The sequence below is a fragment of the Marmota monax genome, unplaced genomic scaffold (genome assembly GCF_021218885.2).
Source record: "Marmota monax isolate L192 unplaced genomic scaffold, Marmota_monax_Labrador192_F-V1.1 WCK01_AAM20220418_F8-fsc00014, whole genome shotgun sequence".
Lineage (NCBI taxonomy): Eukaryota > Metazoa > Chordata > Mammalia > Rodentia > Sciuridae > Marmota > Marmota monax.
In genome coordinates this window covers 35,434,319-35,460,206 of record NW_026695222.1, presented here as the reverse complement: position 1 = coordinate 35,460,206, position 25,888 = coordinate 35,434,319, and the positions used below count along the sequence as shown (strand labels likewise).

General features: G+C 53.1%; 1 protein-coding gene across 1 annotated transcript; it reads left to right on the top strand.

The window, feature by feature from the left end:
- The first annotated feature begins 11,852 nt into the window (after window positions 1-11,852).
- Ccn5 (cellular communication network factor 5) lies at window positions 11,853-24,606 on the top strand. Its single transcript, XM_046434029.2, has 5 exons — window positions 11,853-12,173; window positions 12,331-12,421; window positions 16,270-16,486; window positions 20,152-20,406; window positions 23,605-24,606. Exons 2-5 carry the CDS (start codon window positions 12,362-12,364, stop codon window positions 23,823-23,825), a joined length of 753 nt encoding a protein of 250 aa, XP_046289985.1. The 5' UTR covers window positions 11,853-12,173; window positions 12,331-12,361; the 3' UTR covers window positions 23,826-24,606.
- Window positions 24,607-25,888: the final 1,282 nt, after the last annotated feature.

The window sequence follows — 25,888 nt, the reverse complement described above, 5'->3', positions numbered from 1 at the left end:
GAGGTCCATTTTGATTGGGTGAGATGGCTCCTCACTAGTAAGGATGCTGAGCCTTGGTATTTGTTCAACTTCCATTTTTCCCAGCTCCCACCCCTTCCTCTGGATACGTTTTCCACCCCAGCCACCCAAGTAGTCACGCATCTGGCCACATGCCGCCCTGGTTGGACCCTCTGGGGCTCCAACCCCCCGATAGTGTGAAACATTTTCCTGGCATTCAAGGCTGTTTGCAGGCATCCTTCAGCCTTGCCTGGGGCTCCTGCCGTTCAGCCCCTCAGCCCTGCTCTCCACCGTGTTTCCTACTCCACCTACAGGCCACGTGGCTGGGAGGAGAGTAGAGGGTCCGGCCCGCCATTCTGCCATTTCAAATGCAGGTTCCCCCATCTGAAATTGGAATGTCCTCCTTCTCCTGAGATTCTTCTGGATCTTTCTGGGTGGGGTTGGGAGCTCCTGGGGGCTCCCAAGCCTGGGGTTTGCTATCAGCACTTCGGGAAGGCACTCTGGGGCTTAGTGGTTAAAAAGGCGAACTTTGGCCAGCTCAGGAACGCCAGCCTGCAATCCCAGTGACTCTGGAGACCAAGAGGATTGCAAGTTTGAGGCCCAGCCTCAGAGACTTAGTGAGACTTACAACAACTTGACGAGACCCTGTCTCAGAATGAAAGAAAACAAACAAAGGCAGGCTTTGGACTTAGACTCGGGCTCAGTGCTGGCTGTCACTCACCAGCTGTGAGACCTGGGCTGGACTCTCTGAGCCCCAGTTTCCTTCTCTGAGCACAGAGCACATGGCCTCTTCCACTGGGTGTTCAGATCAAGGGAAGCCCAAGCCAGAAGCTTTGGGCTCCGGGCCAAATGGGCAGAATCTGAACCCAGGCCATCTGCCTCCAAATCCCCTTGCTGCGTTGCTCTCCCAAGACAGATGATTCCACTTCCCCAGGGGTGACCAGATAGGGCCTCGTCCCAGTTCAGGCAGCACCAGGAGGCCAGGGCTGGCCTGAAGACCTAGCTGGCCCCAGGGCTGCTCCTCAGCTGTCCACCCTCCAGGTGGGCCACGGAGCTCAACAGGCCTCAGCTGCAGCCCTGACGGCTCCTGCCAAGCTGGCACTCTGAGCCTGGGGGTGCCCCAGGGGATCCCGGGCCAGCAGCTGGGCTGACCTCAGGGCCAGCATTTCCGTAAACACCCCGACAAGCCAGCCCCGCGTGGTCGGCCCATGGCCACTCGCCCAGAGGGGCTGAGGTTTGGCTGACCCTGTGTGGTTTCCTCTACAAGGCCACGTCCACCCCCTCTGCCTGGCTGGCCTTCCAGTAATGAAGCGTCCTCTCGGGCTGGGGGGACGGGGCACTGGGGACTTCCGGCCCCTTCCCTTCCTTCCACGGCACCCTCCTTCCCCTCGAGGAGGCTGGGTACCCAGCACCAAGTGGCTCCCCTGAGTTAGACATATGGCAGCTTCCTGCCAGCGCCCCAGGGACAGGGGCTACGGCGGAGTGCTGCCCAGGCGCCAGCCATGGCCGGGCCCATGTCCTTTCTGCAGCGGGGAGGGCAACCCCGTGGGGGGCTTACGTGTGCCAGCCAGGTGTGTCGCCCTCACAGCATCCGGCAATGACAAACATCGTTATCCTCCTGGTTTTACACCAGGAGAGGTGGCACACGGCTGGAATCCCAGCGATTCCAGAGGCTGAGGCAGGAGCATCCCAAGTTCAAGGTCACCTTGGACAACTTAGCAAGACTCTCAGCAACTTAGCAAAATCCTGTGTCAAAATGAAAAGAGCTGAGAAGGCAGAGTGTCCCTGGCTCAACGCCAAGCACGGCAAATAATAACCACAGAAATCGTTCAGAAGGGAAAACCAAAGCCCAAGGGTGAGAGAGCGTCTCAAGGTCAGCAAGCCAGAGCTGGGATTGCACCCAGGTGGTGGGCTGCGGAGTCCCTGTCCTGACTACTGTGCTATATGGCCTCCTAAAGGGCGGCCTGGGGTTGAGGGTGTGGGACAGCCTGGTCTAGAGACCCTGGGTTCTGTCCCCAGTATTGAAAAAAAAAATAGATGGATTGAAAGCACCTTCCAGCTCCTACTGTCTGGCGTTTGGATAGTTAAGTGGGTTCAGAGGGATGGGAGACCTGGTCATGTCCTGGATCTCTCATTTACTTTCTGTGTGACCTTGGGCCAGTCACTTCACCTCTCTGAGTCTCAGCATCCAAGTGAGGTTGTTCTGAGAATTAAACGGCTGTGCACAGAGGATCCAGGGATGGGTCGTGCCTCATGATGAGTATTCCTGCAGTGTCTGTCCTTGCCCACGTCCACTGCAGCCATTCTCTTTGGGTAAGGAAGGGGTGGCAGCCACAGTTGAGACCTGCCCTTCTGTCTCTGGGTTGCCTCCAGGAAAAGCTATTTCCCAACGCCTGGCCCCCCCAGAAGGACCAGCAGGTCAATCTCCGGCTGTCTCTTGGACACAGCTTTGTCCATCATCCTCCACATCTGGAGGACAGTGCAGAGCCCAGGAGAGGAGAGGAGCAGGTGAGAGTGCTGTGTGACCTTGGGGTCAGTCCCTCCCATCTCTGGGCTTTGTCTCCCCTCCTGAGAAAGAAGGGCCTTGGGACTCTAGAACTTGGAAGGGCTCCTCCATGGGGCCTTGGGGACTGTTCAGCTGAGAGCCCCCAGCCCCTGCTCATCCCAAACCATTTTTCTTGAGGCTGTTTTAAATAGAAGAATTTTTTATGAAGTTTCATTCTGAGAAGCTCGAGAAGGGGGTCTACTCCCCCACCTGGGAACCCTGAGCCCACGCTGATGACCGGCCGGTGACTCAGCCCTTCTCAGCATATCCTGCCATCCCATGACTGGGGCCCCAGGGCCGGCTCCCAACCCCGTTCCTGCCCCCACACAGGGACTGGGAACAATTACCTCCCTCCTCAGCCAGGCCAGATGTTCACGAGGCCTTGGTTTGCTGACCACATGTGACTCAAGAGCTAGAAGAGTCCCAAGAGGCTAAAAGGGCAACCTGTGATGTCACAAGTGGGGACTGGGGCCCCAAGAGGCCAGGAGAGTTGCCTAAGGTCACTTGGGGGAGAGGGTTCAATGCTGCATCCACAGCCCTTTGATCTCTCCAGAGGCCCTGGGATGTATCCAAGGTCTCGGGCCCTATTTTTACCCCAGCCACAAATGTGCACCCCACTAGCATGGGGCCTCTCCAGCTCTGTCACCCCAGCTTCCCACTGGCTGTGGGGCTTCATCCAGACTCAGCTGCTCACAGCTTCCCAAACAGTCCCACCGTCCTGCCTTTGTCTCTCCCACCCCTCTGTTTGAACGGCCTGGACAGCACTTTGTTTGAAGACTCTGTGCCATCTCCACCAGGAAGCCTTTGAAAGTCACCTCCTCACCTCCAGGCTGGGAAGGTCCTCCTTCTCTGCCCTCAGAACCCGTCCTTCCTGTTGATTGTGCTGAACATCTCCACTTACCTTTTGCCCTCTGGTCTGTGAGCTCATGGTGACAGAGATTTTCTTTTCTATTTTTTTTTTTATTAGTAGGACATGTTCCACTAAGTCAGTGTTTAATGCATAATACAAGGATGGTGGGATGTACAGGTGGGTGGATGGATGGATGTACAGGTGGGTGGATGAGTGGATGGATGGATGGGTGAATGGATGTATGGATAGATGGATGGATGTACAGGTGGATGGATGGATGCATAGATGGATAAATGAATGTATGAAAAGACAAATAAATGATTGATGGACAGATGGACACGGGAATTGGATAGGTAATGATGCCTGTGGGGGGAATCAGATGTAAGAGGTAAGTCCTTGGAGACTGGGCATCCTGACTATTATGGTTTAGCTGTGAGGTGTTCCCCAGAACTCCTGTGTGAGACAATGCCAGAGTTTTCAGAGGTGAAATAATTAGGTTATAAAAGCCTTAACGTAATCAGTGGATTAATCCACTGATGTGGATTAATTGGGCGGTAACTCTAGACGGGAAGGGTGTGACTGGAGGAGGTGGGTCACTGGGTGGGCCTCTGGTGCGTGGAGCTCTCTCTGCCCCCAGGAAGCCGAGTCTGAGCTGCTTGGCTCCATCACACCTTCCACCTTGACGTTCTGCCTCCCCTCAGGCCCAGAGCTATGGAGTCGGCCATCAGTGGACAGAGACTCCCGGGACCATGAGACAAATAAATGTTTTCTTCACTGTGCGTTCTTGTCAGGTCTTTTTGGTCACAACACAAAAGTGACAGAAGCATTGACGGAGGGCTGTGGCCTGATGCTCTGAGGGAAAGCCAGCCAAGGGCAAAGCCACCCCGCCTGGTGCCTGGTCCCTCCTGACCAACTGGTGCCCACTCAGCGGGCTTCCTGACCTCTGGTGATTAGTGGGAACCCAGAGTTGAGAGGAGTCACCCTGCCTTGGACATTCTGGGACTCCTCACTCCACACCACCCTCCAGGTGGGAGCTGCCACCAAAAATTGCCTTCAGACACAGAAACACAGACCCTAGGACCAAGAGGCCCTAGAAAATAAGGAACTGACCCTCCCCTACTTTACAGATGAGAAAACTGGGCCAAGCAAGGCCGAGGAACTTGCCCTGGGGCCCAGCATGGAGCGCCATGAGAAGCCGGGTCTTGCGGTTGGTTTACTCATTCATGCAACCACTTGGTGTCCAGAGCCCAGTGTGCCCAGGCCAGTGCCTTTTCTCTGGCTGCTGGGCCTGTCAATAAGTGTCACACCATTTTCCAAAGCCCCTTCCGGGTCCCGTCACGACCTCCAGCTCCCTAGCAGGCTTATCTACGCTTCCCCAGCGGCAAGCTTGGCACCACCCCCATGCCCACCCCTCGCCCAGCAAAGGAGGATGACTTCATTGTCAGGAACCCCCAGTCACAATGGCACATGCAGCCGCACACAGAGAGGGTCACGGTCCACCCCCTCTGGTGGGGACTATGCCGGTCCCTGCACATCCATCCCTGCCCGCTCAGACTGAAGCCAAGAGCAGCTGTCCAGGCTCACAGCTGTCCAGGAAGAGCCATCACATGGCACCTGGGAGCTCGGGGCCAGGAGCAGACCTCTGAATTCCTGCCCAAGCCGGGGAATGTGTGGCCAGGAGAGGCCACAGAGAGGTGCAGGGCGGGGGCAGGACACCGGCAGGTCAGCGGCACGGGCAGCAATCCCCCCCTGCCCCCACCCTGGCATGGGGAGGAGCCGTGCCAAGGCTCCTGTCACGGAGAAATGGAGCCTCCAGTTGGGGCTCACAAACTCAGACCCTGGCAGGCCGTGGCCACGAGCTGGGCCCCTTTGATGATGTATGTGACCTCACTGAAGACGTGGGGCAGCTCAGTGTCATGGGGGCCAAAATAAGGTTCCAGCCTGTGCCACAGAAAAGTTTCTGAGACTAAACCAGCAAGTTACAGTATAAGAGACGCATTCATGGATCCAAAAGTCACTTCTAGGACAAAATTAATATGAGAGACAGACTCCTGACAAGGCCCATCACCACGGAAGAGAGTAAACAGGGAGATAAGCGGCGAGGGGGGAAAAGTAATTTAAAAGCTACCATCAGATCCTGGGAAGGCCGAGGCAGGAGGACGGCAGGTTCCCAGGCGGCCCCTTAGTGAGGCCCTGCTCAAGGTAAAAACTTAAAAAGGGCTGGGGGTGCAGCTCAGGGGTACAGCACCCCTGGGTTCAATCCCTAGGACACCCCCACCCGCCAAACAAAGCAAAACTATTGTGAAGCATCTACACACTTACAGATTTGAAAACTGAGGGAAATGGATAAGTTCCTAGAAAGGTATAAAAATGCCAAAATATTGGCCCGAGAACCAATAGATCAATCACGCTGATCAATCATACACAGAAACTGAAATGGAGTCAGAGCCCCACCGGCCTCCAACACGCCACCCCAGGGGCTCTGAGAGGTGAGTTGTGCTGAACTTTAGGAAACAATTAGCTTCTGCTTTGTATAAGCTGTGACGAGGAAGGAGAAGCCGCCAACCTAGCTCATTTTATAAGTATGATCTTGATCACAAAAACCAGATGAGGCCATACCATGAAGGAAAATGATGGGCCTGCTTCACTTGTGAGCACAGAGACACACCCAATAAAACATTTCCTGAATGGATCCCGCAATGTTAATTTGTGCTGTTGCACCACCAGCCGGAAGGGCTCGTTCCAGACAGCCCTCGGCCTCAGGCAGCGGTCAGTGGAATCCCTGCCTCAGTGGACCAAGGGAAACAGACCCGAGCCAGGGCCGCAGAGGCAGAGAGCGTGGGTGTGTAGGTGTGGCTTCAAAATATTGGTGGGTTTTGTTTTATTTTTGTTTTTGGCAAACCGGGAGCATAAGAAAAGTTCCTTAATGTGGTAGAGATTTTAAAACTATAGAAAACTCCCTGGTGGGGAAGCCCTATGCACCTTGTAAGATCAGGAATGGGACCAGCTCACCTGCTGCAGTTCAAGGCCCAGGGCCAGCGAGCCAGAGGAAGCCTTCAAAGAACGTGAGCAGTGCCATTCTCAGAAGGGAAGATGTCCTGGAGGTGGGGTGGCCCTCCACCTTGAGCTAGCCCAAGACATGGACAGAGATGAAAACTAACGACAGTGGGAGTTCAGCCACAGTCAGTGACACCTTTACTTCAGCAATGACAACCTGTGGGGGTTCTGTTTCTGTCTTTGCCATATTTTTATTGGTGCATTATAGTTACACATAATGGCGGGATTTGTTGTTAGGTATCCTTACAGCACTCAGTGCCGCCTTCCTCCCTCTCCTCCCTCTCTGGGTCCCTCTCCTCTACTCTGCTGATCTCCCTTCAATTTTCATGAGACACCCCCCCACACCCTGCTGCAAACTGCCCTTCCTTTTGCTGTCTGGCTCCCACATAGAGAAAGCATGTGACCTCCATCTTCTGTGTTTGACTAATTTTGCTTACCATAGTGTTCTCAAGTTCCATCCATTTTCCTGCAAATGACAGAGTTTTATTTTTCTTTATGGCTGAACTAAACTCCATTGTGGATATGTACCACATTTTCTTAACCAGTGGTTTTAAAAAAATTTTTTTTCTAGTTGTAGATGGACACGATACCTTTATTTCATTTTATCTATTTTTATGCGGTGCCTGGGATTGAACACAGTGCCTCGTGCATGCTCGGCAAGCGCTCTGCCACTGAGCCACAGCCCTGGCCCCTTAACCTGTGTTTTTAATATGTGAATGTGAATGGAATCTGCAAGCAGAGTCCAAGGTGGGCATGGCAGCTCTGGGTGTCACGAGAGTCCCAGTCCACTGTTTATCTTCGTTTGACCCTCCTGTGTCCATGAGGCCCATCTCCAAGGCACCCTCTTGGTCCAAGGTGGCTGCCCAACTCCAACTTCACGACTGCATTCCTTACTAGAAGCAGAAGGAAGCAAGAAGTGGAGGGAGTGGGACAAGAGGGAAGCCCTTCCTTCCAAGGAACCGTCCCGGAATCTGCCCATGACACTTTCGTTTGTGTCTCGTGGCTGGACTCTCGCCACATGGCCACACCTCGGGGCAAAGCCGAGGACATCACCTCCCCAAATAACCAGTGCTTGGTAACTACAGAAGGAGGCAGAGGAGGATAGAGGAATGGGCTCTGATGAGGCTCTGCTGGAGATCCTGAAGCAGACCAGGGACCCCAGGCCCAAGGACCCCTGCCACAATCAAGCCAGGTTTGCACACAGAGGGTGTGACAGACTTAGTCTGCAAGCTGGTTGTACAAAAAGATATCATCCCTGTAGAAACTTGTGAACCTGTGTCTGGTGGAGAGGACCAACAGGGGACACTTGTTATGTGAACTTCCAGTTACCCCCTCCCCCACTGGGTACAAAGTTCAAAGAATTTCCAGAATCTTTATTCAGAGAATCTGAGGCGACAGCAGTCAATAAACCTGCTTCCTGAAAACCCCTCAGGTGTCCAGCCTCTCCGTCCTGCTTCAATCCTGGTCTCTGAAAGGGGAAACCGGGGCTCGGAGAGGTGAGGAATTTCCACTCCGCCACAGAGCAAATCAGCAGCAGAGTTGGGGGTTTCTTGGGACTGACAGTTGGCCCTCCACCGCTCGGCGTCCTCTCTCGCGCTCTATGTCCAGTCACAAAGTGGTGCTCCTCTCGCTCCCAGCCCAGCCTGGCTCAGGGCTGTTTCTGGATCCTCTGACTTCTGGGCTCTACCACCTGTGAACGCCTCTCCACCTGCCCAGCCTCACACACGGAATGTGGTGAAGTGCTGCCCGGGCACACACTGAGAACGTGAGCAGGGACCCCACGGCCGCCGGCCAAAAGGATATTATGTCTCTCACTCTGATTCCTCTTCATGGGCAAACACAGAAAGGTGGCACTTCCCAGGCTCCCTTGCACTTAAACTGCAGTCATGTGACCAGTTCTGACCAATGAAATGTCTCTTTCAAGATGACCTCGGTGGCTTCTGGTCCAGAACAGGAATTCACAAACTGCTGCGCATGTGCATCTCCTGGGGGTTGTATCAAAAAGGCTGAGCACCTCCATTCCAAATAAGCAGCTGGGTGACACTTGATGCTCTTGGTCCTTGAGCAGGGTGAGCCCAGGCTGATGCTGAAGCTGAAGAACCGCCATCCCCCATCGCACTGAGCAAGAAGTAAGCCTTCCTTGAGTTAAGACACAGATTTGGGCTGTATTTGTGGCCTCAACACAACCTAATGTACCTGATTAATACTTTGGAATAAGGAATTCTCATTTAGTCAGTCAACCCATCTCAGTTTTCTTTCTTATTTATTTATTTATTTATTTTTATTGAGGATTGAACCCAGGGGCCCTTAACCACTGAGCCACATCCCCAGCCCTTTTTATCTTTTATTTGGAGACAGGGTCTCCCTGAGTTTCTTGGGGGGGCCTTGCTAAGTTGCTGTGGCTGGCTTTGAACTCGTGATCCTCCTGCTTCAGACTCCTGAGCCCCTTGGATTATAGGCATGCACCACCGCACGGGGCTTGACTCAGTTCTTAAGCACAGACTCATTCTGTGCCCTGGGCACTTCACGCATGAGGAGATGCTTAAGCTTGGGGTAGCACAGGTGCCCTTGACGTTGACAGTCTCCTTAAATTTTGCATCTAAGCACCATATAAACTCACCCAAGTCCCAGCCCTGCAAGTCCACAGGGAGCTGGGATTTGAACCAGCGACCTTTGGACTTATGAGCCTGTGTTTCCTTTTGGTTAAGCAAAAGGGTAGCCACATTTGTTTGGGGTATTATTTTGGAGATAGAGGCTGTAGTAGCGACCCCAAAATTCATGGGTTTCCTTACATCCCTCTGGTGCCAAATGTGGCAATTTAGGGACCCGAGTCACTGCTAACCAGTCAGTGGAGTGGCATTCCTGACACAGCCTGTCCTTTGAGCTGTGCCTGGGTTGATCCCTCACAATTTCTCACCCTTGACACTGCCCACGTGCTTCCTGACCTGGCCAGGCCCCAAGGCCTCTGCCGCCCACATTCTCCCATTCTTGGTTATTAGAGAGAAAAACTTCCAAGAAAAGCCCTTTCCCTGGCCTAGAGGGCCCTGCAAGCAGGAGCCTGCCCTGCTCCTCCCCAGCTGCCTCCTGCACAGGCGGGCAGTGCGTTGCTGGCTGGAGCCCACCGCACAGCAGCTGAGAGTGCGTGGAGCAGGTGATGCGGCCCTGACCAGCCCTCCTCCTCACACCTCCTAACTGTCCTCTTGGCTCCGAGACAAGTAGTTCAGCACGGGGCCTCTCGGGGAAAACTCATCAATGACCTTAGAAGTCACAGAGGTCAAAGTAGTGAGCACCTGAGGACAGAGAGCATAGTTTTGGAAGGAACATATGGAACCTTCTGGAAATGTGGCTTGATGGGATGGGGATTATATGGGTAGGTACATGTGATCATGTATACATGTATGGGGAGGGTCATTAAGCTTTACATTCAATACTAGTGCATGTAGCACTTCTTCTTCTTCTTCTTCATTATTATTATTATTATTACTATTATTGTTGTTGTAAATTTCTACCTTTGATAAGATGCTGGTCCATGAACACCAATGCAGCCTTCCTGGGAATCGTGAGTTCCACCTTCCTCTTCTGAACACAGGTCTCTACAGGGGATGTGAGGGAAGATGTCTGGCGTCCATGGGCAGTGTGTTGGCCAATATTGAGAATGACATTGCTAAAATCTTAAAAATGAAATCTGGTATTCAGTAGAGTGATATGGGGTGTCTGCTTTTTTTTGTTAAGCACTTTTCTCTACATGTTCCCCCTCCAAGTAAAAAACATATCACAGAGAGCTCAGAGGTGAAGAGAAGAGCCCACAGATGAAGCAGCAAAAACACATAATGTAAACTGAAATTTCAGTTCAGGAGTCCTAGGGACCTGGGCTCTCTGGCTCTGTGGCCTCAGGCAAGTTATTCAACCTCTCCGCACATTTCCTTTTTTGCTGAGGTGTGGATCCAGAGGAAACAACAGTTTTATAAGTAGTACTGAGTATGAGTTCTGGCTCTTGCTGGAGGCTCAATACATGATCACTTTCATTGTCAAAACCAGTACCCAGAAAGGACATGAAGGTGAGAGTGGTCTTTCTGGGGTGCAGGCCATTAGGGAGTGGGCAGAGAATTGAGAGAGAAGATGAGTTGACAGGAAGTCAGTCTGCTCTTCACATCTGTGCCAGCAAACTGAATAATGTCAGTGATTTAGCTGACATTAAGTTCTAAACCATTGTTGCAATAACTGTTGGATTTTAATGATACATATGTAAGCATCAAATTATACATTTTAATTCTTATCCTTTAATAAATAAATGGGTGTTAGAGTTGCCCCCAGGGCCTGTGGACTCAGGATCACATCTTCACGGACAAACAAAGTTCCTAACAGTTTGGAATCTCTCAAGTGTGAAATGTATTTGGTTCATTCTATGAAGATCACTGGAAATCATTTTGTTGTATGAAGGAGGGGGAGTAAGCAGATGACCCATTTGGGTGTAAGATATTCTCGCCATGTCTCTGAACATCAGTTTTCAAAAACAAGACCCTCAAATCCTACCTTCCTTCATTTCTCAGAACCTCTCACCACTGCCTCCTGCCTGCCAAGGTCAAATCCTGGGTCCTCACCTTCAGCCTCTTCTCCCAACCCCTACAGCAAGTCACTCTTCTTCCTCATCCACTGCCCATTCTAGAACCTTCTGCTGTCTGGCATCATTGCTCTGAGATTTGGAGTACTGGTGGAGATGATGGGGACCATAGCCTTCCCCAGCCATCCCTTGACGTCACCTTAATTATTTACCATTATTACCAAGCCTGTGTCTTTTTGTCCCCTGCTCTCGGTGGCTAGAACTTTGCAGATGTCCCCACAGTCTTGGTGGTGTGTGTTAGTCTCTGCAGACGTCCCACTGCACAGGAAGGTGCAGTCCCACCAGGTCCCTTCGGCTCCAGAAGAGCACGGCTGGCATGCTGTGCCCACCTCCAGGCACCTGGATGTGTGTTTGGAATATTCTGCCTCTTTAGCCCTTCCTTTTCTTGGTTCTCTGAAAGCTGTTCCTCACTCTTGGTCTGATCAAGGGACCCCCCTCAGTATTCCCAGGAATCTCGCAGTTTCCCACTATCTCCCCCTCTGGCCCACCCCCCAAGTCGGTGCTGTCTCCAGCCTCGGCGGGAGGCTCCGGGTGACCAAATCAAACAGAATGGCTTTGGTTTGAGCAGATCCTGCAGCAGGGCTCAGCAAGTACTAGCACACAGTAGGCCCAGCCTTCCCAGGCTCTTCCACCATGGGCAGGCCACCTTCCAGAGCCCGGGAAGGAGGCCTGGGGCAGCCCCCTGTTGCCAAGAACAGAGAGGCCGCCAAGGAAGTTCTGCTCTGGGTCACACCCACCTCTGGGTGGCTGCCAATCTCCCTGCCAGAAACCGCAGGCCAGGCTGGAGCTGCCCAGAGTCCAGGCCACGGGGCTGAGGAGGGCTTGGGTCAGGTCTGCAAAGGGGGTGTTTGCTGGACGCTTCTGGTATCGACAGCCCCCTGGGTGGGGCAGGGGCTCTGCGCAGGGCTGGAGCAGCTATGGCAGAAGCTTGAGCTAACGTACTTGTGCTGGAAGGAGCTAGCGAGGGCCCGCCAGCCTGTCACAGGCTCTTGGCGTTGGCACTGCCTCTGGCTACACACACACACACACACACACACACACACCACACACACACACACGCACTGGCAGGCACCCTGTGGTGGTCTCCACGGTCTCACACTCAGGTAAATGGGCTCATCATGGGGACTGTGAGGATGGGGAGAAGGGCAAGGAATGAACAGGCCAGCGTAAGTGTGTGTGTGTGTGTGTGTGCAAGTGTGTGTGCCTGGGAGTGACCTCACAGCCGCCGGAACATAAAGACTCACAGGTCCTGCCTCCCAGGCTCCAAGCTGGCTCCGCGGGGCACAGGGACATGAGAGGCACAGCACAGACCCAGCTCCTGGCCTTCTCCCTCCTCTGCCTGCTCTCAAAGGTAAGGGGGCCGGGCCCTGAATGCGCCCCGACTTCCTCAGTGTGGGGGGTGGGTGTAAATGTACAGCCTGAGCTCCGCAGCTCACCAGGGGCACAGTGTGGCCTTTGTGCCCAAGCCCAGCTCCCTGCCTGGTCCCAGACATGGCCTCTTTCTAGCTCTGCTGTGGGACCTCAAGCAAGTCCCTTTTCTAGTCTGAGCCTCAGCTTCTGCCTCCGTTGAATGGGCATGAGGCTCATGAGGCCTCTGAGGAGACCACTCATGACAACCTCCTCCAACACTGAGCACAGGCCCTGGGACCCCATGAGTGTTCAGAAGACACCTCCAGTCCCCACAACGCCTCTTCAAAGACAGGGCATTCTAGACAGGAGGAGCTTTACCTATGTCCAGGCCAGGGCTGGGATGGACGCTGGAGTCTAACTGACCGGAAAGTCTACAATGTGAGGACACTGTGCTGCGGGGCCCTCAGGTGGGGGTTGGCTGCTGGAGAGGCCCAGGGACCCCTCTGTGATCCCTCCTCCCTCTGTGCATTTCCACAGGGCTTGTGGGCCACCCACTTTGCCTAATGTGCATAACAATCCCAGAAGGGATTATAGCCCCCATTTTAATCAAGTGAGGCTCAGAGAGGAGAAGCAACGAGTTCAGAGCCACAGAGCAAAGAAACGTGAGAGTAGTGGGGCAGACAGGCCTGGGGGTGTGTGAAGTGGGGTCCCAGCCTGAGCCTCCCACCCTAACCTGTCCAGTGCCACAGCTGCCAAGCTGGGTCACCTCCTCAGCAAATGCTGAATTCTTGGAGCCAGGGAGGTTGGTCCCTGAGGAGCCAAGGTCTTGGTGTATTTTTATGCTCCTTGGAGGCACATGGGGGGTGGCAGCTTCTCCTCCAAGGCCCGAGCAGTCTCACCAGTATCCTGGGCCTGCTGCTGGCTCTCCCCAAGGGATTGGGGACATGATACCAGGGCATGTGGCTTGGGTAGTTGGAGCAGGGCCCCAGGTTTTGGGAGGAAGAGGGGCCCGGGATTATGAAAACCAAGGTAACCCTCCTGGCTCGTGCTGCACGCGGGCTTCTTCCCTGTCCCAGGAAACCACTGAGCATCCTGCAGAGAGACCCAGGAACTTGGCCATGGCCAACATGTGAAGCCACAAGCACCCACAGAAACAGAATTCCAAGTCTCCCAGGCAGGCGTGGGCTCCTGGGCTCCAGGCGGGGAAGACGGGCAGGAGGCAGAGAGACCTGGAAACAAGCAGGGTCCTTGGAGGAGCTGACCACGACCTCACTTAATCACTCAGGAGAGGTGGTCTCCGACCACCAGATCGGGGAGGAGACTGAGTTCCACCTCCAGGTCACAAAGCAGCCAGGCTACTTACTGTAAGTCAAGGCAGGAAGTAGACCCAGTACCCTCGGGTAGCCACGCAAGGCTCTGGGCACACCTGGAGTGACCAGACGACTGGAAGTTAGGGCCAGAGTGCATGGGGTGGGTCCTGAGGAATGCCAGCAAGGGCACGTCCTTCCGTGGCTGTGCCAAAATACCCTCCTGACTTATCCTTCTTGAACAAATAGAGCCTAAGCTGGCATCTGAGTCCCTAGAGGTCAAGAGCAACTGAGAGCTCGGGCCTTGGATTCCACGAGCCTGGACCCTGGTCCTGGTTCCACTACTTTGGCTGTGCATTTCCTCATCTTTCAAATGGACATGCGAATGGCAGTTCACTGGAGGGTCAGATCGGATGACACAGTATCGCCCTCCCAGGTGGCATGTCTGGTGTGGCAGGTGGTAGTGAGCTGTCGTCACTGACGTCATCAACAGATTCCCCCGGGGTCTCAGGGCCTGCAGAAGGCAGCAGAGCTGGCTGGGTAGAGGGAGCCCACAGAGGGGCCCGGTGCTCAGTAGAAGGCTGTCTCTTGGCACCCTTATTTTCCGGTGAAGGGACCCAGGAGCCAATTCTGATCCGTGTCCCCACCATCCACAACAAAAGGAGTGGGCCTCTGGTTTGGAGAGCTCCAAAGTCAGCCTTTTCCTTCTCAGGTCAATTCTGTATGCATCACCTCTGGATCCATCAGCCCAGACTCAGATGATCAAGAAGGTCCAGATGCTCGTTTCTTTTTTATTTTATTTATTTTTTAGATGCAGTTGGACACAATACCTTTATTTTGTTTATTTATTTCTATGTGGTGCTGAGGATCGAACCCAGGGCCTCACACATGCTAGGCGAGCGCTCTGCCCCTGAGCCCAGCCCCGCCCCGCCCAGATGCTCATTTCTGATGAGCTCCCAGGGGAGGCTGTGCTACTGGACCAGACCACCTGGAGGGACGAGGCGAGGCCCCTCCTCTAGAATCCCAAGTTCTGCTGGGAGTTCTGTCGTAGGTAGGAGCCAGGTGGTAGCCTCCTCTGCCACCCAAACCAGAGGCTGGCCAGCCAGCGTAGGTGGCCCCTGCAGGTCAGGGTGGGAGCTGCAAGCAACGAAAGCCTGTTTACGGGACCTGGGGCCCCAGGGGAGGGTCAGGGTAGGGAATAGGGTGACCTGGTCATTGCCTGCTTTGGGTCACAAGAGAGATGTGACATCATTCGTTTTCTTAGCCCAAACTGCAAATCTTCCCTCCTCTGGAAAATACCCTCTAGTCCCCACAAAGTCTGCAGAGAATCAGTCCCCACAGAAGCGACGCAGTTGTTAATGGACCTTTATTCTATTCATTTATTTACATGTGGTGCTGAGGATTGAACCCAGGGCCTCACATGTGCTAGGCAAGCGCTCAACCACTGAGCCTCAGCCCCAGCCCCTCAGGGGACACCTTGAGCTATGCCTACCTCTTGGACCCCACCTTCAAATGCACATGCAGGGAGCACTTGGCATCTGGCTTATGGTCTGTTTGTTTCTTTGTCCTGGGTGGGAAGGGGCAGTTGGGTCACTTGGGTTGATACCTTGAGCCTGCCACTGGCAGGGTGGGTCCCTGGCCCGGGGTTTTCCCTACCACAGGAAAAGCCTACCAAACTGGGTTTCTAGGTCCACATGGGGGAAGCAGAGTTGGGCCTGACCCCAGCCCTGCAGTGGACACTCTGGCTTTTGGAGAGTCCCTTCCCCTTTCTGAAGCTCAGCTTCCCCATCTGTACACGGTGGGGTGGGGGTTAGCCCAGGGCAAAGGGGCTGAATGCCTATCTGTGCTCTGGAAACCCTGGGCATCTTGTCAAGTATACAGATTCCAGGGTCCTGCCACTGGGGCTTCTGATTTGCTAAGACTCAGAGGGGTCTTAGGAGTTTCTTGGCTGGTGTGATGTGCATTCAGGGTTGGGAAACATACTTGGATTGTTTCAAAGACCAAAAGTGTTCATGGTACTTTTTGAGTTAATCAGCCTTCAAGCGAAGTATCCACGTGCTGGAAAATGTGCCATGTACTGTGCGGTTTAATCCTGGAGCTGTCGCTCATGCATTCCTGTTTGCTCATAGAGGGCAGGGGCAAAGCCTGTTATTGTGATTAACAAAGATGATGATGGAGCTAAATGCATTGAGCACCTATTATGTGCTACAGGTTTGACTTGAGTCATTTCAGGCATCCCTCACGGCAAGCCTCTGAGTCAGATATTACCATTGGTCCCATTGCACAGGTGAGGAAACCCAGGCTCAGAGAGCTTGGTAACTTTCCCAGGATCACTCAGCTGATAAGGGGCAGAGCTCTTGCTCATGACCACAATGCCACACTTCCTCTTAGGGAGTGCCTGGAGACTGCTGGGGTTCAAGGTCAGGTCTGCTGACTCTGAGGCCAAGGCATGGACCCCACCCTGATCAGCCTGGCAGAGAGGTGGCCAGTATGAGGGTTTCATTGTCTACCTCGGGGCTGAGCAAGGTTTCTGTCTCTTCAGGTGTGTGCCCAGCTGTGCCCGACACCTTGTGCCTGTCCCTGGCCACCACCCCGATGCCCGCTGGGGGTGCCCTTAGTGCTGGATGGCTGTGGCTGCTGCCGGGTCTGTGCACGGCGCCTGGGGGAGCCCTGCGACCACCTCCATGTCTGCGACTCCAGCCAGGGCCTGCTCTGCCAGCCTGGAACGGGCCCCGGTGGCCAAGGGGCAGTGTGCCTCTGTAAGCAGGTTTGCGGGACTCACAGAGGGTGTGGGGAGGTCAAGGCCACTGCCCGAGTCAGAGAAAGCCCTCCGCCTCGTCCTTCTTACAGCCTCCTGCAGGTGCACCTTCCAGCCAGCTGGACCTGGGACCCTCCGCCGCTCCCTGGGCCTACTTCCTAGTGTCCTCTTTGACCTTCCTTGGCCTGCCCACCTGAAGGCCCCTCTCAGCCTTTACCTGCCCAAATCGTAGCCAGCCTTCAAAGCCCAGCCCTGCCTGGGAAGCCTCCCAGACTCTGCAGCCCAGAAGCCGCTATCCTCTTCTGAGAGTCCTAGTGACACTGGGGAAATAAAACACAGCCCCTTATTTAGGGCAGTGTCGGGCACTGTGTGAAGCACTTACTGCACAAGTCATGATCCTCCTAGTGAGGCAGGGGACAGGATGTCCTTTCAGACCCATTTTATAAACGAGGAACTGAGGCCCAGAGATGCTAGCTGACACACTTCACGCCACTCAGCTTGGGGCCTTTGCAAACAGATCTAAGCAATGCTCCCTCTGGTCCTCCTCCTGGGTCACAGTCCTGGCTGTGCCCTTCCGCCATGACCTTGAGCACGGGCAAGGCCTGGCACCTGCTGGCACTGCAGGGCAGGGGTTGCAGTCTTGTTCTGATGACACTCTACACAGGCTGGGCTGTTCCTGTTGCAGGGGGCTGTCCTGTGCATGGGGGGACACTAGCAGCCTCCCTGGGCTCCACTTGCTAGACCCCATAGCAGCTCTCCCTGCCCCCTCAAATTGACAGCTGGGTTCAGAGGATGCCAAGTGCCCCCGGGGCACAATTATCCCCTGTGGATAACCACTGCTTCAGGGAAATAAAAAGAGGTTAGAGGTTTTTAAAAATGATAAGGCCTGGAGAAGGATTTGCCTCTTTCATCCACGTGCATCTCATACTTTTGTAAAAATAGAGAGAGAGAGAGAGAGAGAGAGAGGAGAGGAAGGGAGACTCATGAATCATTGAAAATGAATCCATCTGTAGAAAAAGTCTTACTAAAAAACAATAAAACAAAACTTATAGACAGAAATTTAGCAACAGTGAATCCTTGTTAAATGTTCCCTTCGGCAGGAGGAGGAAAGAATGAGAAAGGGATGATTGGTTAAACTCACAGATGACCACTATGAAAATGTGCCTAAAGAAAAACTGACAGATGTGACACTTAGCTTCCACAGCTATTATTTAGATTCTCCATGACATAAGGCAGAGTTTATGTATTGAACTGTGTAACCCTGCCCACGTGCCAGGCTTCACAAATATCAACTCCCTTAATCTCACAACAGCCTTTTGAAGTAGGTACTAATAGATGGAAAAATGAGGCACAGAGAGGCTGATCAACCTGCCCAAGGTCCCAGAGCTCATAATGGCCAACTGGGATTTGAACTCAGAGATCTGGTTCCGTGATCTTAGGCTCCGACACTCTTCTGCTCAATGGCACACGATGAGTGCCTAGTAGCTGGTACTGTCAATAACTTCACTAAGGGCTCTCCTCACCCACTCTTGATTTCAAACTCTTGACTTCAAACACCTGCAGCCAGATCTACTTGGTCTCTGCTCCTTCCTGCCATTCCCAGCCCTGGTCCGGCAACATGGTGATGCTCACAAGTTTTCATGATTTGCACCCAGTTTAGAGGCTGGAAGCTGGTGGCCTCCATGTGAGTCCGAGCCTTTATGGACACAGTTTCACCTTCTCCTGAACATGGAGGTGGATTCTGTTACCCCTGTTTTGCAGATGAGGGAACTGGGTTAAGTCACCTGCCTAGGCCACAATTTGTAAGTGACTGAAGGTAAAACAAAAAGAGAGCAGAGGAGGGTACACAGTCCCCAGAGGGCAGGACTGGGAGTCATTTGTGGGAGGTTCCTGGAGAAGGGGACATTGGAGAGGACCCGGGAGGAGGAGGAGGAGGGCTTTGGCGGCGGGAGGTGTGTGGCCAGGCAGGGGAATTCCAAGTGTGCTAAGTTGGGAGGTGCCTGGTGACATCTGGGAGCACAAACAGATACACACAGTCCCTGATGTGGGGAGTGGCCGCTGAGGGATGGCTGCCTGACCCCCATCTCCAAGCTGATGACCAGGGAGGGCTGAGAAACTGGGCTAAAATTATCACCCCAGCTGATGTTCCTAAACATCCTCTGTTTGCAGGTCATCCCCGTGACCCCGAGGCCCCCGGGCAGTGGCAGCAGGCGCCAGGCTGGAGATCTGGGCTTGGCTAGGCCAGGGTGGGGATTAAGGTGCAGCTGCCCCTGTGGGTTCCAGGGAACCAGCAGCCACATGATCCAGGCCAAAGGGTCAGGGACTTGGAGCCAAAGGACTGAGGCCTGAGCCCGGAGAGGGAGCTGGCCCGGGTCTTGGCCTTCCCGGAATGATAAGCGGCCCCCGCCCCTTGACGGAGCGCCTCTGCGCCAGGCTGGGACTGAGATACTCACTGGGCGCTCGCTCACTTTACCTGCCAGGGCCCTGCGGCAGCACCAAGGCTCAGAGAGGCGAAGTAACTCGGCCCTAGGTTCCCAGCTTGGGTCCAAGTACTTGTGGGTCCTAAACCCTCCACGTCTGAGGGTCTGTTGAAGTTTCTCTCACTAGACCTGGAGGCCTGCTGCCAGTGAGCCCTTGCCCCAGACCCAGTGAACTGTCACCCAGGTCTCCAGGAAGCCTCCCCCCCACTCACACCTGTTTCTTTGCCCCCGAACAGCTGACATACCTTTCCAGGTGACTTTGCTGCTTGTCTTCCGCTGGCTTGGGTCCCTCCAGTCACTGAGGTACAGTGTGTCTCATTCCCAGCTAGGAGCAGGCGGCCACAGCAGGCACACCAGCCCTCGCTGGAACGCTGGGGCGTTGGAACTGTTTAGTCGGAGCCTGTCACAGGCTGAGCCTTGGGCCAGACATTTCAAAGGGCATCTGAGGGTCTTATGTCCCAGCCAGGCTCTCAGCCAGCCCTGGGGGATGCCAGGAGGAACACTCTGCCCCAGCCCCAGTTTGCGTCGGTGGAGGAAGTGGTAGTGAAACCCATATCTCAAGGGCATACTTCTCCGTCTCCTAGGCACCTTCTATAAGCCTTTCATTGTGCTACTACATATTATCCACGTGACCTGAAGGTACAAATGACCACTCTCATCATTGAAATTATTCAGGCTACTCAGGGAAGTTAAGTAAAGTGACCCAGAGTCACACAGCCAGCAAGTTAAGCCCTGATGTGACAGTGGTGACTGCAACGCAGCAGGACAATGAGGTTGTTGCATGATGTCCCTGAGTGTGCACTAATCTGTGTCTACTCAGGGTAACAACACAGTAGCCAGGACCCGCTGACCGTCTCCTTCTTGTTGGATTCATTTCCTACATCACTTCACTTGGTCTATACCACCTTGAGAAATAAGTACCACGAGATTCCAATTTGCAAATGGGTAAACTAAGGCGAGGAGAAGTGAAATCACTTGGTCCACCATCTGGCACACCCTGTACAGGGTCCCAGTGTCCTGCCTCAGGGACAGTGGGGGCTGGTGGGCCCGGTGCACGTTGCTGGGACGGAGCCCTGGGCAGTGCGCCACACCCTGAGGGCGTGGCTTCCCCAGGGATCCTGGCAGCTCTGCGGAAGGGCCACGCGGAGCTGGGATGACCAGAGCCCTATTTCTCCTCCCTCTGCAGTGGGAGAGGACGACGGGGGCTGCGAGCTGAACGGCCGCCTCTACCAGGACGGGGAGACCTTCCAGCCGCATTGCAGGGTCCTGTGCCGCTGTGAGGACGGTGGCCTCACCTGCCTGCCGCTGTGCAGCGAGGACATCCGCCTGCCCAGCTGGGACTGCCCGCGCCCCAGGAGGGTGGAGGTCCCTGGCAAATGCTGCCCCGAGTGGGTGTGTGACCAGGCGGCCGGGCGGGCCGTCCAGCCCCTCCAGGGCCAAGGTGAGCTCCGGATGGCTCAGGCCACGGAGGGGAGGGGGCTTCGTGCTAGGACACAGGGACACTTCAGAAACGGAGAGGGGTGGGCGAGGAGAAGTGGAGACAGTGGAGGGAGAATCACCAGGCCACCTTAAGCTCGGCTGAGCCCCAAGTGCTGGATTTTAAACAATCAGAATGGAAAATAAAAGTCAGGAGGCAGAGTGGGGTGGGGAGGGAGGGTAGGACACCGGAGCCGAATCCTCCTCCGTGCTCAGCAGAGGAATGCAGGATGTGACAGGGACCTGATGTTTACAATACAGCAGCCCCCACTGCCAGCACATCACCAGTGCGTCACCATCTGCACTCATCAGAAGGAACTCCAACTGAACCAGGCAAGGTGGCTGTCTCTGGGACGTGGGCCTCGGACCGGGCAGAGATGGAGAAAAGACAGTTACTCCTGCTAGGAACCCTTCAATTTTAGAGGTTTTATTGTTGTTGTGTTGCTTTTTAAAAACCTATGGTTGTTGGGGCTGGGGGTGGAGCTCAGTGGAGGGGGGGGCACTTGCCCAGCATGCGCAGGCCCTGGGTTCCATCTCGAGCACTGCAAAAAAAAAAAAAAAAAAAAAAAAAATATATATATATATATATATATATATATATATATGTATATATAGTCATTAGATGAATGTGGCTTTACAAAAAGGGAGGCAGGCAGTGCCACAGTGGTGCTGCAAGCTGCAGAGGTATGCAACTTGGCGAGCTCAGGCTGTGGAGTCTGTACCAGCTCTAAACCCAGCTCCATCGCTTCCTTGCTGTGCAGCTCTGGGGGTTGCTTAACTCCTCAGCGTCACTTTCTCCATCTGTGCGATGGGGGTAACGAGAGCAGCCACCTCGTAGAGTCCTGAGGGCTAAATGAACGAGCACAAGCAGAGCCCTTAAACGGCCCCAGCACACAGAGCGGCTGGAGCCAGGGCTGAGGGCAGCCTGGGGTGAAATGCACCTCATCAGTTCAAGCCAGGGAGCTCACCTTCTGTGCCAGAGGCAGGGTAAGAAACCGCTCCTCCAGGTGGACCTCACTGTACGTGTGGCCTGTGGGCGTAGCTGGCACACGTACACCTTGAGGGTGACCCCCGTGTCCACGAGTTCCGCCTTCATGGAGTCAACCAACTGTGGACTGAAAGTACCTGTTTTGATTTGGGTCTGTTCTGAACATGTAGATTCCTTCCTTTTTTTCAAAATTTTAAAATTGTTTTTTTTCAGTTATACATGACAGTAGAATGTATTTTGACATATCATACATACGTGGAGTATGACTTCCCATCCTTGTGGTGGAACGTGATGTGGAGTCACACCCGTCATGTGCTCATATATGAACCTAGGAAAGTCATGTCCCATTCATCTACTGTCTTTCCCATCCCCATCCTCCCTCTCTGCCGCCCACTCCACCCTGTCAATCAGATGAAACCCCCCACCCTGCCCTTTACTCCTCGCCTAATATGAGTCACCATCCACATATTAGAGAGAACATTGGCCTTTGTTTTGGGGGGACTGGCTTATTTCACTTAGTATAATAGTCTCTGGTTCCATCCATTTACCAGCAAATGCCATGATTTTATTATTCTTTATGGCTGAGTAATTCCACATTTTCTTTACCCATTCTTCTGTTGATGAAGGACACCTACGTTGGTTCCATAGCTTAGCTATTGTGAATGGAGCTGCTGTAAACATTGATGTGGCTGTGTCACTATAGTATACTGATTTTAAGTCTTTGGGGTATAAACCGAGGACTGGGATAACTGGGTCAATGGTGATTCCATTCCAAGGTTTCTGAGGAATCTCCATACTGCTCTCCAAAGTGGTTGCACCAATCGGCAGTCCCACCAGCAATGTATGAGTGAACATTTTTCCCCACATCCTCGCCCACATTTATTGTTACTTGTATTCTTGGTAATTACCATCTGACTGCAGTGAGATGAAATCTCATGTAGTTTTAATTTGCATTTCTCTAACTGCTAGTGATGTTGAGCATTCTTTCATATATTTGTTGACCGATTGTATTTCTTCTTCTGTGAAGTGTCTGTTCAGTTCCTTTGCCCAATTATTGATTGGGTTACTTGGTTTTTTGGTGTTAAGTTTTTTTGAGTTCTTTATATATCCTGGGGATTAGTGCTCTAGCTGAGGTGCAGGTGGCAAAGATTTTCTCCCATTCTATAGGCTCTCTCTTCGCATTCTTGATTGTTTTGTTTACTGTGAAGAGGGTTTTTAGTTTGATACCATCTCATTTATTGATTCTTGATTTTACTTCTTACGCTTTAGGAGTCTTGTTGAGGAAGTCGGCTCCTAAGCCAACGTGATGGAGAGTTAGACCTACTTTTTCTCCTAGTAGGCTCAGGTCTCTGATCTAGGTCCTTGATCCACTTTGAGTTGAGTTTTGTGCAGGGTGAGAGGTAGGGGTCTAATTTCGTTTTGTTACATGTGGATTTCCAGTTTTCCCAGCACCATTTGTTGAAGAGGCTATCTTTTGTCCAAGGTATGTTTATGGCACCTCTGTCTGGTATGAGATAACTGTATATATGTGGGTTTGTCTCTGTGGCTTCTGTTCATACCATTGGTCTTCCTGTCTGTCTTGGTGCCAATGCCATGCTGGTTTTGTTATTATATTAATATGCAGTATAATTTGAACTCTGGTGTTTTGATGCCTCCTGATTCACCCTTCTTGCTGAGGATTGCTTTGGCTCTTCTGGGCCTCTTATGTTTCCAAATGGATTCCATGACTGCTTTTTCTATTTCTATGAAGAATGTCATTAGTATTTTAATGGAAATTGCGTTAAATCTGCATAGCGGTTTTGGTAGTACGGCCATTTTGACAGTGTTAATTCTGCCTTTCCAGGAACGTGGAGGGAGGGGAGGAAAAGCTAGACCATGAGCACCTCCTCACACAGGTGGCGCCTCCTGCCTGTGAGAGGCCATTTACCAGTGGAGGTTGGGAACGACAGCTGCTTAATGACCCATGTCTGTGGGGTGGTTTCAAGGACCAGGCCCTGGCCAAGCACGTCCCATCCATTATTTGATTAAATCCCAGCAATCAACAGGTAGGAAATTTACCTGAGCAGAAACGGGCACCCAGAGGAGTCAAGCACCGTGACCAGGGAGGCAGCGACCAGTGGCGGTGCTGGGCTGTGAGCTCCCCCTCCAGTGCTCACTTGGCTGTCTTTCCCCCAGGACCCCAGTTTTCTGGCCTCGTGGCTCCTGCACCCCCTGGCATCCCCTGCCCAGAATGGAGCACAGCCTGGGGCCCCTGCTCCACCACGTGTGGGCTAGGAGTGGCCACCCGAGTGTCCAACCAGAACGCCTTCTGCCAACTGGAGACCCAGCGCCGCCTCTGCCTGCCGGGGCCCTGCCTGCCTGCTGGGAGCCGCCGACCCCGGAACACCGCCTTCTAGAGCCGCTGGGAATGGAGATGTGATGGGCACGGTCCCCAGGAGACCACTGACGGCAGACGGCCCTTACCCATGCCTTTGGCCTGCATGAGTCCGGCTTGGGTCCACCATCCGGGGCCAGGAGGACGGGAACATTCACAAGCTGCCTGGTCCAGCCGGACCCCAGGCCCCTGCCTCCCACAGCCGGGGGCTGGCCAGGCTTCCCGGCTCTTCTGGTCTAGTGCCGGCTGCGCACCGCCTGGTCAGCATGAGCGCTGGCGAGCTTCTCTCAGCTTCCCTGGGCAGGGTGGCACCACCACGGCCTTCGACTAGCTTTGGCAGCTGGTGCTGGCCATTTCGCTGGGGGGAGGGTAAGGAGGTGGTCCACAGATGTTCTGAGATTTCCTCCTCTCTTCCTGGAGCTTTGCGGAACTGTCCTTGAATAGAGGGGCTATGCCTGAACCCGAGGGTGGGGCTTGCAGAACACCCTCCCCACTCCAGGAGAATTCAGCGGCTGAATCGTTTGTGAGCACCGTGAGGCCAAATCACAGTGTCCTGAAGAAGCCAGAAGCCACTTTGCTTTAGTAAGAACCCACCTTTTTGAGCACTCACAATGTGTGATCATTGAGCTCAGCCCTTGGCATAGACCAGTGCTCCCCAACACTGAGACAAGCGGGGAGAAGGAAGGGTCCCTCATTTATTTCAGGAACAGCCTGAAATAAACTAAGCCAAGTGTGAAATACTGTTTGGCATCTCATGTTTTATTGTAAAAAAAAAAAAAAAAAAAAAAAGGAATATACATTTTACAACCTCCTTCATGGTCTATCTGTATTTTTTTTTTATTGGTTGTTCAAAACATTACAAAGCTCATGACATATCATCTTTCATACATTTGACTCAAGTGGGTTATGAACTCCCATTTTTACCCCAAATACAGATTGCAGAATCACGTTGGTTACACATTCACATTTTTACATAATGCCATGTTAGTAACTGTTGTATTCTGCTACCTTTCCTATCCCCTACTATCCCCCCTCCCCTCCCTTCCCATCTTCCCTCTCTACCCCATCTGCTGTTGTTCAATTCTCTCCCTTGTTTCCCCCCCTTTCCCCTCACAACCTCTTATATGTAATTTTGTGTAACATTGAGGGTCTCCTTCCAATTCCATACGATTTCCCTTCTCTCTCCCTTTCCCTCCCCTCTGTTTAATGTTAATCTTTTCCTCATGCTCTTCCTCCCTGTTCTGTTCTTAGTTGCTCTCCTTATATCAAAGAAGACATTTGGCATTTGTTTTTTAAGGATTGGCTAGCTTCGCTTAGCATAATCTGCTCTAATGCCATCCATTTCCCAGCAAATTCCATGATTTTGTCATTTTTTAGTGCTGCGTAATACTCCATTGTGTATAAATGCCACATTTTTTTTTAAGAAAATGGTGTTTCCATCCGGATCCAACGAGGAAATTAGAATATTCCGTATGTAAACAGGGATTTCTCATTAAGCTGATTCTGTTGAGAGATAATCCACTCATGGTTAAATGCACAGGTCTTCAGCTCATGCTTGAAGGGGCCCTTACATATGTGCACGCCCATGTGACCGATACCTCCCTCCAGGTAGCAGATATTCCCATCATCCCAGGAAGCTCCCTCTGGCCCCGTCCAGGCTGTCGCAGTCTCCCTGAGCAGACAGCCACCGTTCTGATTTCTCTCACCGTGGAGAGGGGCTGCTGTTCTTAAACTTTACATAAACAGAACCAGAGCAGGTATTCTTTAAGGACTGTCTTATTTCACTCCGATAATAATAAAAAGAGGGGATTTAACGTAGGGAATCAGTCACCCAGTGGAAAGGTCAAATACCTGGAGATCAAGAGGAGGAAGTCATAGCAGCCCAGTGGCAGAGGGACAGAGGGAGACCCAGCCCAGGAGCTGACCCAGCACAGGGGAGGTGAACAGCAGCAAGGCTGAGTACCCCCTGGAGACCGCACACGGGGCGGGAGAGCAGCAGAGTCAGGGTGATGGGAGCCTGGGGCCGGAGGCCTCTGAGGAGAAGTGGCTGGGGCAAAGGTCACCCATGCAAACCAGGCTGACCCC